Below are 13,665 nucleotides of genomic sequence, written 5' to 3' on the forward strand. Positions count from 1 at the left end.
CTTTTCGAGTTAATCTGTTTTAATTCTTCAGGTAGTGAATTTCAGTTTACAATGCCTCTTACTAGGAAAGAATCACTATAATATGACGAACTGTGATAAGGAATAAGTAAGTTTGCAGTGCATGTGCTTCTTAATGGTATCAACATGGTACGAAGGTATGGAGGTTTATTAACTGTCAATATCTTGTGAATCGAAACTAAGGATCTGTAAAGAAAAAGGTTCGAAAAGTGGCACCCGATTAATTTTTCATGTAGATGCGAAACACTGGAAAACCTGGACAAATTAAAAACATATCTCACACAAGCATTCAAGGCTACATTAAGTTTATTCAAACATGTTGATTTAGCATTAAAATAAATGAAATCACAATAGAAAAAATGAGGCAATAAGTATGTCTTGAAAAGTCTAATCTTAGTTGGAATGTCTAGATGAACTGTTGAAACTCTGAGCTGTTTTAGACAAAAGTAAATTTTTGAACATTGGGAGTTAGTTTGCAGGTTCCAGTTTAAGTCACTATGGAAAAAAAGACCTAAATTGTTCGCTTTATCTACAAAGCATATTTTTTCAGCATTAACGTACAGATCAGGGTATGGTAGTTGAGTTTTTAATCTAGATAAAAATAATGCTTTAGTTTTACTGGGATTTATCGAGAGCAAATTTACTGTTGACCAGTGCACAAGTTTAGCTAAGTCATTATTTATTTATGAGCAACTTCGTATTGATTGTAATGCCCATCGATGCAAAGGTACAATTGCACATCATCGGCAAAAATATGAATTGAACAAAAGTCGAGCACTGCAGGAAGATCATTAATAAATAACGAGAACAATATAGGCCCAAGAACGGAGCCTTGTGGAACACCTGACAAAATGGGTTTAAATAGAGAAAACTGATCTTGAATTTGAACCGACTGACTTCTTTCTGTAAGATAAGATTTTATTAGATCAGCTGCAGGTTTAGAGAAACTATACATAGACGTAAGTTTTAAACAAAGCTTTTTATGAGAAACTCAATCAAAAGATTTAGCAAAATCAATCAGCAGAAGAATAGCAATTCATTTCTTGTCCACTGCTCTAGCGATTAGGATTGATCGATCTTGGATCTTGATCGATCTTGGATCTTGATCGATCTTTGGAAGATCGATCTTTTCATCTCCGATTTTCGATTTGTTGGATCGATTCCTCGGCCAGAAAAAAATCGATTAAATCGGTTTATTTTCGATTCGATCTTTTTTTCTTATTTAGGGGAAATAAGAGATAAAGGCCACCTTAAGGAGGATGCTTACTAATCCTTAGAAAACAGCTATAATATGTGAGTCACATCATTGTTTCGTATTCAGACACTAAAAAAGAAAAATTTATTTCCTAACTGACTGAAACTTGAAGAAAGTAGATAAAAACGTTTAAAAATGTATTTTTGTTTTTTTTTGTCGAAATCTGAAAATCAGTCACTGTATGGGCATACTATGAACACTACCCCCCCCCCCCCCCCCCCTCCCCCCCAATATAAGCATTATCAATCGGCGGAAGGTTAACGTTTTTGCCGTAGAATCTAGCAGCGAATTTTATTCGATAAAGTCAACTGAATAATAGACTTACAGCTTGACTAGTTTCCATCAGACGATTTCGTTATCACATGATTCATGATTTTCAATTAATTTCAAAACGAATTTACAAATTATTTCCAAAAGTTGTAGATTGGGTGTAGGGGAGTGTTTGTGTTTGATTGAGATTAAAAAATTTGCTACAATCTGCAAATTTTAAGAAAAAACAGCGATTTTACAACATTTTTTTTTTCAAATAAATAAATAAATTTTATTTTTGAAATTTTTCTGCATACTTTGTTCGATATCTCTCATACCTACATTAAAATAAACTTCAAAAAAAAAATACCATGAACTAATTTCTTTTAATTTCTAGAATATTTCTTGTCAATACATTACATACTTGAAATATCAAAGCGTTTCCGAGATATTCGGATTTTGATTAGAGTTGTTTTCAAACACTAACTCCGCTTCACCTTACATAAAAGCGCTTGAAATGTTTTTCATTTCATATGTAGAAGGATTATACAACTTTAAAATATTGTGTCTTTTTATTGCACATTTTTAATAAAAATCTGTTCCCTCTAGTTACAAATGGAAAAGATCGATTAATCGGAGATCGATCTTCAAGCTCCGATTCTTTAGATAGATCGATCCTAGAACCGTTGATCTGAATCGATCTTGGAGATCGATCTTTTCCTGAAGATCGAACAATCCTACTAGCGATATCATCATGTACTTTGATTAAAGCTGTCTCGGTACTAAGGCTATGATCATTTAGTATCCGAGCAGTTACAAACGTATGTATTTTAAAAACTATTCATTTGATCGGAAAACTTTCTATGGAGGAAATTAACGTGTTAATATGACATTTAATGTAAAAATATATAAAAAAAATTATCAATGATTTCAAGAAATACTCTAACTTTTTCATAAAATCTCTTTTTTATCTTTGCACACTTTTTTCAGTCATGTATTGATTTATTTTTTTTTACCACAGAAGCAAAACCTTTGCAAAATCATGATATTTTACACAAACTCACCTGGAAAAAGCAATTGGAATCTGGTTGGAACCTTTTCATGAGTAGGCATCTCGAAGAATTTGATTTCTTAAATCCGGTATTAACATAAATTTTGTTGTCCATCAGAACACATCTGTCATATTGCGTAAAAACCGGATGCACAGATTGCGATCTTCGGAACTGATCATTATTGGTTATTTACTTGGTGTCTACTAGTCAGGCAACACTTTTTGCCTGCCGGAAATGGATTTTTTGCATTATCTAAGGAGACTGCCTTCAGTTATTCCCAATAACCATAGACTTTTTACTATATTTAAGATCAAGGGTTCCACTCCGATGCTTGATTTGAACTTCGTGTGGATCCTAGAGTGGCTTCTTATACTTTTTAACCATTTGGTTCGAAAAAAAAATCAGAAAAAACCAACAGTTTATGAGCTTTCAAGTCGAGTTTTTCGAGGCGCAAAATGCGTAAAAGGAGCAAATTTGTGCAAAATTATTTTTACCATGCCTTTTTGAATCGTAAATATCTCAAACACACGTTAACTTAAAAATCTTTCAAAAATAGGCAAGATAGTCCTTTTCATAACCAACACAACGCTACTAAAGTTTTGCATATCCGAGCTCTATTAACGTAGCTTTCACCGAAACTACCGGATACTAAATGATCATAGCCTTATGATTTTCTCTGAATCCGGATTGAAATTCATGAATCAAATTGAAGTTCTTCGTATAATTGCAAATTTGTTGTTCAATAAGTTTTTCGAAAAATTTTGACACTGAGCTTAATATGCTGATTGTTCTTAAATCTGAGATTTCCTTAGATTTGGATTTTTTCGGAATGGGAATAATTTTTGTTAGTTTCCACTCTCTAGGAAATTTTGAGGTCCAAATAATGCAGTTGAACAAATGTGAAATCAAAGGTAGAATATACGGAAGTAAAATTTGAATAATTTTTATTGGCAGTTCAGGCAGAATTAGGCATGGAGCCTTTTGACAGGTCAAGAAACGATTTCAGCCCCCAAGGTTTCGATTACGAAACATGCTCCTTTTTTGACCACCCTAATAAATACGGTATTTTTAATAGCCTGTTTCACAACCATCTACATTTTAATAGAATGAATTTAAAGTTAAAAGTAATCACCTCAATAGGAAAATTTTAATTCTGTCCCAAAAACTTACCCGAAAATCATCGAAATTTCTCATCGTCGAATGTGCGTTGCCGTAGGAGGGAGGAGACGAATGGCATCCACCCCCGCCTCCACCAGCATTACCACTTCCACCACCTCCTCCTCCTCCTCCTCCTGCCCCGTGTCTAGCATTCCCATTGAAATCCCCCACGTAGGGGACCATGTCCATCGAATTGATTCTGAAGTTGGTCATCGACGGGCTGGAGAAGGTGAATGGATTTCGACAGCCACCATCGGAAGTGCTGCCGCCGCCGACTGGCGACGATGTCGTATTGGATCCACCACTCAGACTCAGTATGCTGCTGCTGGTGCCACTATCCGGGGACAGATCTCCCCCGCCCAGGGACGACAGGGACCCGAATGGGACCAGCGCCAGGTTCTGCTGGAGTTTCCCGCCGGATGAACAACTGTTGCCGCCACTGTTGAAGCCGCTGGAGCTGGAGCTGCTGCTGCTTCCGATTGTGAGCGACGAGGAGGTGGAGGTAGATGATTGTGATGTGCCCAAAATGTCCGAGAATGACATGTTTTCTGTTGAGGAAAGGGAGAAGAAAAAAAAACGGAAAGTGCATTAGACATAACTATTTCGGTAACATCATCTGGTCTGATAAAGCTATATAAATAAGAAGAACGGAATCATGATAGACGACAAATACTGTTTGGAGAAGAAATCCGGAACCTGTTGAGTGAAAGATTCAATGTCGACGAAAAATTGCCTTCAACGGAATAAATAAAGACAATTTAATTGCTTTCGGATACAGAAGCATGCTGTTGAGATTCAACAGAACAGTATTTTCAGAATATACAGATTCAAAAATTTACTTCTAAAATTCTAGAATTCTAAAATACACTACTTTTGGTTATATGGCCTTTATGGTTTTTGTAATAAAAGTTCGACTAACTGAGCTGCTTTCAATTTCGGTGCCCTGTTCCTAATCTTGTCCTTACAGTTCCTAAGATGACACTCGATAACACGGATACGGATTAAGAAGGGTGGGGTTTCTGGGAGCAATTGCCCCTAGCCTCCCAGCCCGGAAAAAAGTTAACATTATTTTAATTATACCACTTATTATAAAATCAAGAAAATTGGAATTATTACACCAAAGCGGTCCCCTGAAACTCTGAAACAATATCTCGTATAATTTCACTATAAGTTGAGGGGCCCCCTAGAATAAACATTGCAGAATTTTTCCCGCTTTTAAGCGGGCTGATCAAATCAGGACAATTTTTTTTCAAAACAAAATTTGGACATTTGATTTCTAATTTTTCAACACAAAATCCAAGCAGAATCCACTTATTATTCTAAGAAAATCCATGAATAAAGTTGGGTTTTCATTTTTTTATCGAACAAGTCAGTAGGTTTCGAATCGTTTTTCACACTCTCGAGAGCGCTAATTTAGATAAAGCTTTGATACCGACAACTATTTGAAAAAAAAAACTGAACGCAATTTGAACTTTCCGTTTCTTTTAAATGTGAAAAAGCCCAGCAAAAAACGGCCTTTTTTTCAACAATATTCTGGCAATCGTTGATGGCTTTTCCTTCATACTTTGAAATTCTGGGCATGTCCAAAAAAATCCTGCGAATCAGGAATGCTTACGCTACAATAAATAATGCATCGCTTTCTTCTTATTAATGAATTGAGAATATATTTTAGGAGGTTTTTTTCACATTGTAAAAATGTTACGGTTTCTGTGGTGGCTGGAATCACTTTTTTGTAGCTTTGTAAAAATTTGAATAAATAACACTAATTATTAGTTTTTGAGGAAACAAGATATAGCATTCAAATGAAAAAAAAAAACATTTCTCATTTTCATTTAGTACAAACGTCATGAAAAATTCAAAGATAACTGAAAACTTACATTGTTTGTGAGGAACTTAATAAATATGCAATTTATATGCTTAATTTATATGCTTAATGTTAACTCAAATTAAATAAATGTCTTTTTTTTATAAATACTCCAAAATTTTAACCGGGAAATATCTGGGTAAAAATCAGGTATCATTGAAGTTTAAAACAAAAATCAAAGAAAAGTGAAAAAAAAAATTGAAAATCATTCGAAATTATGAGTTTTCTTGAGTTGAATGATTAAAAATGGGCAATCTAGAATGCTTACTTCAAAAGAATAATGAAAAATTAATGTATGCACCCTCTTTACGATAATCGATTTTGAGAAAATCAACAAGTATAAAAAACTATTGTAGTTGCTTGAATTTGTGCAATCGGCAATACGGAGTTTCTCGATTGAATTTGTATTCCAAATCCAGTATAAGATTTGAAATTCGAATTGAAACTTTTCCAGCTGATAGAACCAAGGTCTAATACCAGGGATAAGCAACCCTCAAATTGAATTTATTTCATGACTTTTTTTTACTACACACTAAGATTTTCATTCGATTTCCAGTCAAAAAAATTGCTGAAAGCAATCAGCAATCCTATTTTTTGCTGGAAACTAGCAATCGGTTTTCTAATTGCTGGATTTTTCAGCATTCGGTCGCGTTCTTGTCATTTTTGCTGAAAAACAAACGGTTTTGAAATTGCTGAACTTTCCAGAAATTGATCAAGTTTGCTGGAAAATCAGCAATCGAGTTGTCAAATTGGAGTCTGTTGGTTTTGGCACGCTGAAGCAAGGTGAGACTCTCTTTTACCAATTTTGGTTAGATTAATATAATTATTTTTATATGCCTCTATATTCTAGCAACCAGGCATTAAGTCAAGGGTGAATTTTTATTGGAAGAGTAGATATTCCAAAAAAGATACTAATCAACACTATTTTTACAGATGGCGGATTATCAACACTTTGGCACAAAGCCACCCCAGAGCCGGTGTTGGAATGTTAAATACTTTATTTTTTAATTGGCATTTCAGTCTTTAGGAAGCAAATTACAGAATTTTACAGTTTGCCCGACGTTTCGGCCTTTGATCTTGGCCTTCTTCAAGGGATAATTTGCATTATACTGTATATGTTCCTGAGTGTATACTGTGTGAAGAAAATTTCTGTCGGATTTTAACCTATTTCAATGAATTTTCACAATCGTAGAGGTCGTAATTAAATAAAAACTGTTGAATTTTATGCGGACACATTTCTCGTAGTTTTTACAAGTAAGCTACGAGAAATGTGTCCACATAGAACCAAACAATAGTTGTTAAAAATTACCAAAAGAAAAAAAAAGAATGTTAAATAAAAATCGTGTTTCTGGGAATGAATAAATCCCTTATTGAAAAATGGGAGGAAATAATTGTTTTTATTGCTTATTATATGCACAGCCAGTATTCAAAATCTTATTTTGAATCAGTGATTGAAATCCTCACCAATTTTCTCATCAGAGGTATTCAAAATATACGCTCTGAGGCCTCGCATAGCTATACAGAAGACGATACATATACATTCATTCAAACCTCCCCCCATGAGGAGGATCTGCTCTGAGAGACACTATTCGTTTGCTGCCCCGAACGAACTCTCTCAACGTTCGGTTGCTACATGATGCATGAAGAAGACGAGGCACACATACTCATTTACGTTATTGAATTTGATGGACTCAAGCCGATAGCTGCGTTGAGGAGAACATCTTCAACCTCGCCGCAAAGGTTGAGGCAACAACGACAACAACCGAACTTATTGCATTGCATAGGCCCGCAACGTATGGAGCAAGGAGAGGGGAGGAAAAAGAAACGAAAACACTAGCTGCCTGCGTGCGGTTGCTGTGCAATAATAGCAACAGCAGAAAAACCTCGGGTATTCAATCCAGGCACAAACGAGGAGACTCGGGTTTGCTCTGCCTTTTGAATTCGGTTCCCTCAAGAATGTAACAGGAGATGAGTGAGAGCCATTCGTTTGGTTTTTTGGATTCGCTGCCTCGAATGTATACTGCTCCTTGAAGGCGGGCCATGTTGAGAGTGTATGCATCATCGGTTTTGTCGTTTTCGCTGCCTCAAAGCAACCTTTGCTTCCGAGTAAAGCAGTGAGCGAGAGATGGTTGATCAACTCATGCTCAGCAAAATTCAATCACTGTTTTGAATTGAAATATACATTTGATGTAAATACAGCCGGTTGTGTTGAAAAAAATATCTAGTTTCTAGCAATCTGGATTGCTGATTTTTCAGCAATTTGAATTGCTGAAACATTTTTTCTTAATTTTTGAACTAACACTTTGAAATTCAAAATCCATGAAAGCGGATCAGAAGAGTAAACAAATACACTGAGGCTTTTTTTACGCGGTGTTTCATCCCGCGTAAAAAAAACCGCGTTAATTCGAAAATCCGCGTAAAAAAAACTGCGTTAATTCGAAAATCCGCGTAAAAAAACCGTGTTAATTCGAAAATCCGCGTAAAAAACCTCGTTAATTCGAAAATCCTCGTAAAAAACCCCGAAATTCTAAAATCCAGGTAAAAAATCCATTTTAACTAAAAAATTCGCGCAAAAAAGCACGTTACTAAAAAACGCGTAGGAACCATGATTATTTAAAAATTTGGGTTCAATGCAATGATAGTTTATTTTTAAGATAAAAAACAAAATCAATTAGATTAATAGAATAGTACAATATAGTGAGGCTTATTTGACAGTGTGGAATTCAGATCGTCTCATGTCTCATGTCTTAGGTCTCATGTTCCATGTATCAGGTCTCATGTCTCAAGTCTCATGTCTCATGTCTCATGTCTTATGTCTCATGTCTCATGTCTCATGTCTCATGTCTCATGTCTCATGTCTCAGGTCTCATGTCTCATGTCTCATGTCTCAGGTCTCATGTTTTAGGTCTTATGTCTCATGTCTCAGGTCTCATGTCCCGCATGGGCAGCTCAGTTGACAAGTCAGTTGCTTCCACCAAGATGGTTAAACTACTATAATCGAAACAAATAAAAAGATTTTCGAAAATCAGCTTTAAAAAGCCTATTCCCCAACGCACAGTGGTCCAAGACGGAACTTTATCGTGACAAAATTAATTACGAAGATACTATGAAAGATAGACAAATAGATAGTGTCTTCAGCAAAAATGCTCATCAAACCATGCGCTTGAATAATCTTAAATCAAATATTAGGGCGTGTAATTTTTGCATGATTTAATAATTACAACTTTTTCCAGTGAACAGATTGAGCAAAACTGTCTTGTTCAACGTTTAAGCCAACGGTTATTGAGGCAACTTTACCGAAGACATCACATGCATATGACGTTTTGTAAGCGAGTTATGATGTTTTGAATATTAAAATGTTAGGGTGTGTCGAAAAAAAGCAGTATTCTGGCTCTAACTTTTGTGATTGAATTCATTCAGTAAAAATGTCTTCTATGCATTTATTAAATAAAAATAAGCAAATTTTTCTCTCAGAGCGCAAACTTTTATCTGAAGGCGATCGTTAGTCGTAAGGATTTTTTTTAGAAAAAAAACATGTACTTTTTTAACTGTTATACTTCGAATTGGTGCAAACCAAAAAAATATTTTATGACGTCATTATTTAAGTTCAAATATCAAATATTTGATTGTGAAATTATGGGGGATAGGTTATTTTTTTAACTCGAGAAAAAATCCAAAATTTGTTAATTTTCAATAAAAATTTACACATTTAAAACCCTGTGAAAGAGAACATCCCAATTAATCGTGCAAAAGTCCCATTTGCATCGTTTTTTTATTGTCTGAATCTGTTACGATGCTAAAATAACAGATTTAGCACACTGTTCTCGTTTTTTGTCAAATTTAAAAAAAAAATAGAAATATTAAAAATGATGAAAAATTCAGTAGTTTACAACTTTTTTTAATTTGACAAAATGTGCTAAATCGGTTATTTAAGCATCGTGAAAGAGTAGGCGGGTGCTGAACCGTCATCTTTTACGAAAATCTTCTTATTTATTTCGATTATAGTAGTTTTACCAACTTGGTGGAAGCAAATGACTCGTTAACTGAGCTGTGTAATTTTTAGAATTTAAAGAATAAACTTGTCCACTGTCCACAGAGAATTTAATGTTTCGGGCTTCATGGAAGTTTTTACCGTTATCCCGGAACTTCCGGTAGATATTACTTTAGATAGATAGAAAGATATTACTTTAATATTAAAACAATACAGTGAGCGAAATAAGAAGAGCAACACTATGTGTTTTGCTTGTTAAAATATAAATGTTTGAAAATCACTAAAATTTTCTTCTATAAATTGTTTTGAATTGTTTAACGGATAAATCAAGCATAAGTTTATTTTTTTTGGACGTTGTATTTGGCGTTGAGGACCAAAACTATGAAAAAAGGGTGCGAAATAAGAATAGCACCACTTGTGATTTTTCAACAAAAACAAGATTATTTCTAAAAATTTACTGCGTAAAAGTGAATAATAATGCTTCTACGAATGATTTGATAGTTTACTGCATTTTAAGAAGTTTTCTAGAATTCCAAAGATTTTCAAAGGTTTTAAAATGGTGTTTTAAGAGATGCTCTTCTAGAACTAAGGAATTTGATATTTGAGCTGTAATTCTTTACCAAACTACTTACTTTCATCATTGAAATGACGTGAAAAGATGAATCAAACATTTTCGGTTTGTTTTAAATCAGAAAAAAACAGTTTGGAATTCATAAACTTAGATTTTTTTTCAATAAACATCACTTTTTCCAGTTTCAAGTCATAGATGGCAGCACTATCTTGCCGTTAAAACCAAATTAAGTCTCAATATTGATATTTCAGGTTTATTTAGGCCCATATTCATCATTTCGAGGTAGTTTTCCAATACAATTTTTTTGGAGTTCACGCTGCAGAAATCTTTGCCGGATTTGCAAAAAAAAAAATCACCTGCACAACAATATACCACCGCCAAATTCCTGCTCATCTCAACTTCCGATTCAATTTCAAATCATACCAATAATACTGCTAGTTATCTGGTTCATCAAGCTCCATCGGAAAGTACAAAATTATTCTGATTATCGGTCCAAGAAATTCACTTTTATGGGTCCTTGATGAAATTCTTATTTTTTGATATTGTGATCTTAGAATTTCCAAAACGGTCACACGGTACCAAGTACTTATTTCTTGACCAAAATCATCCAGCACACCTGAATTAATCCCAGATATTCAAAAATGGGCATCAATTCGGTTTAATTGCCAGATAGTGCTGCCATCTAAGACTTGAAACTAGAGAAATAGAGTTTGACTATTTAAAAACATTAGTATTTTTAATTTGAAGCCTATTTTGTTATTCAAATTCAGCATCAAATCTATTTTTCGTCAATTTGCATCATACTTATGAATGATAATGAAGAAATAAAGCAGTTTGATAAAGTATTATAGCTCAAGTATCAAATTCCTAAACGCTAGAGAGCATCTCTTAAAACCCCCTTTTAAAACCTTTGAAAATCTTTGAAATTCTAGAAAACTCCTTGAAATACAGTTATCTATTCAGATAATTCGTAGAAGTATTGTTATTCACTTTTACACAGCAAATTTTTAGAAATAATCTTGTTTTTGTTGAAAAATCACAAGTGCTATTCTTATTTCGCACCCTTTTTTCATAGTTTTGGTCCTCAACGCCAATTACAACGTCCAAAAAAAGTAAACTTATGCTTGATTTATCCGTTAAACAATTCAAAACAATTTACCCAAGTTTTGGTGATTTTCAATCATTCATATTTTTACAAGCAAAACACAGTGGTGCTATTGAAACAGGTTGAGCACCACTGACTTTCAGTGTGTGCTGCACGGCTAACTACAACCCAAAACACAAACACTCAAAACCCAAAACTTGAAGCAATTATAATTATTTACTAATACACGACATTTTCAAAACTTAAGCTAGCTTACATAATAACTACTCACGGACCCGTTTCCTACCATAGTTCACAAACTTTACATCCCAAACGCACAACAGTCATATCACAGCTGCTTGGACGGCACAGGTATATCACAGCTTTAATTTTCCGTATCACAGTCGTATCCGGTTTACTGGCAACCCTGCCTGGCTGCACTGCTTCGACGGGCGTACCGCAGCTGCCCGGAGCACCTTCAACGACTTCCAGCTCGATCCGGCTGGCTCTCACAACGTCCGCAGCTTGCTTTCGCAAAAACGGCACTCGCAAAACCAAGATAGCGAAAATCGAGTCCCGAAAAGCGTTTTTCTCAGCTCCCAAAAAAGACCCCAATGGGGCCGTTGTCTTCTGCTGTATCTAAGGTACCACCCGCTGCGTGATTTACGAGGCACACGACACCTTTGCCTTATCTCGAGGCTGCGAAGCTTTCTTTCTCCTTCTTTTGCCTTTTATTTTGTTCTGCAAGTCCTCAGCAATCTGAGTCGCTTTAACTGGAATCGAGTTGCTGCTACCTTCGCTCGGTTTCCTTTGTTGCTGGACACACTCGGGGAGCACTTATTTTTCCGCTACCTTTTCATCAAACAGCTCCGGAATGTTCTCCTTTTCCGATGCCAACAGCTCTGCGACACCAAACGATAGCGGACACTTTTGGTTTAACGCGCGATGGCGAATTTTACCGCCTCATCGTTTTCCAACGTTGATTGTTTTGAGTACGTTGATGATTGTTGTTGTTTGTTGCTTTTTGTTTGTGTTGTTTTTTCCACGTGCGCGTTTGACAGCTACACTCTTATTACTAAACACTCATTCTTTGGTATCTTTTTACTCAATCACTACACGCTCAGAACAAAATAGCTAGACAAACTTAATTATAATGCTACACTATTCTTATTTCGCTCACTGTACTTAACAAAATTGAATACAACGCTTCTCGTAACTCAAAAATGAAACATTTGTAGCATTTGATCCAGTGGTTTCAGAAATATATTTAAAAAGCCGAATTTCGGTATTTCGAGGCTTAGATTTCTTCGCGGCCATTAATATGTTGATGCACATGTTTCTTTGTGCAAGGGCCAACAGAATGGTGGGTGCTTGGGATTAGCAGTACATTCACAATGAAAAAAACTCATGCTCTCCCTTTGAAAATGATCAATAACGGCGCCGGCCACGCCCTAGTAGTCAATGAGGAATCAAGGAGGGATTGTTGAAGAAGGATACTTCATAGGATCAATTAACAACCTTTCCTATTCCAAAGATTTATTTTGAAAAATTCAGAAACAAAAGGTAAGTCAGTATCACCAACTATAGAAACCGCCTATATGTACGTCTGCGAATCTATATTTAAATGTCCTAGGAAGGATTTTTGTTAGTAGGGGGAAGGTTATAGATCAGGATCCATTTTGTTAAACGGTGCGATCGTTTTTCCTACATCTTATATGCTTCTATTGAGCATCAAGCTTGAGCTTGCTATTAACTATTAACAAAACGACGAAAAACATAATTCTTATCAAACGATTCAATCTAACGAATTCAATGCAACTTAATCAGTAATGAAAAAAATCATTACCAGATCAACTTTGAATAGATACATAAAGCTAAATAAACTTATATGGTTTTCTGATAATCTTGCTAAAATTATGTCACTTGTGCTATAGTTTCACATGTTTGCAATATTTGTTTCATCCAAGTCCACGATAATCAAAATTAGAAGATTATATCATTATTTACTTGGAATTGGACTGTTAAATGCTTATCTAACTGAGCTTGGCCTCATTTGTTGATATGTATGTATGGTTCCCCCATCGGTAGCAAGGTCCAGCCTATGTCTGTGTGGCTTGGCCTTCAAATTGCTTCTCAGGCTTCCACGGCCGATGGTTCGTGTGGTTTTCGAGTGAGTTCGAGTGAATTTTAGGAATTATGTTCGTCAAGTTATGTCGTGAGACGGAATACTATGTAAATATAATAATAATTATTCATGGAAACACATCTTACTTGTTGGCAAACTTATCGAATTCGAATTGAAAAGTTTTTTTTGCCGATACCAGGAATCGAACCCAGTACGTCTGGATTACCAGACTCGCGCCAGTCTAACCGCTAGACCACCTCAGCGCTACTTGGCCTCATTTGTTGATATATACATAAAA

The 13,665-nt window shown here is 35.2% G+C and overlaps 1 protein-coding gene across 10 annotated transcripts in view; it reads right to left on the reverse strand.

The window, feature by feature from the left end:
* Positions 1-13,665, reverse strand: part of LOC129740632 (putative uncharacterized protein DDB_G0282133) — a 143,586-nt gene that overhangs the window by 37,734 nt on the left and 92,187 nt on the right. For all 10 annotated transcript variants that reach the window (XM_055732372.1, XM_055732375.1, XM_055732374.1 and 7 more), the window contains one exon: positions 3,745-4,280. In XM_055732372.1, the coding sequence (XP_055588347.1) occupies positions 3,745-4,280 (536 nt within the window). The remainder of the gene's footprint in view (positions 1-3,744; positions 4,281-13,665) is intronic.

Source organism: Uranotaenia lowii, chromosome 1 (assembly GCF_029784155.1).
Source record: "Uranotaenia lowii strain MFRU-FL chromosome 1, ASM2978415v1, whole genome shotgun sequence".
In the NCBI taxonomy this organism is placed as follows: Eukaryota; Metazoa; Arthropoda; class Insecta; order Diptera; family Culicidae; genus Uranotaenia; species Uranotaenia lowii.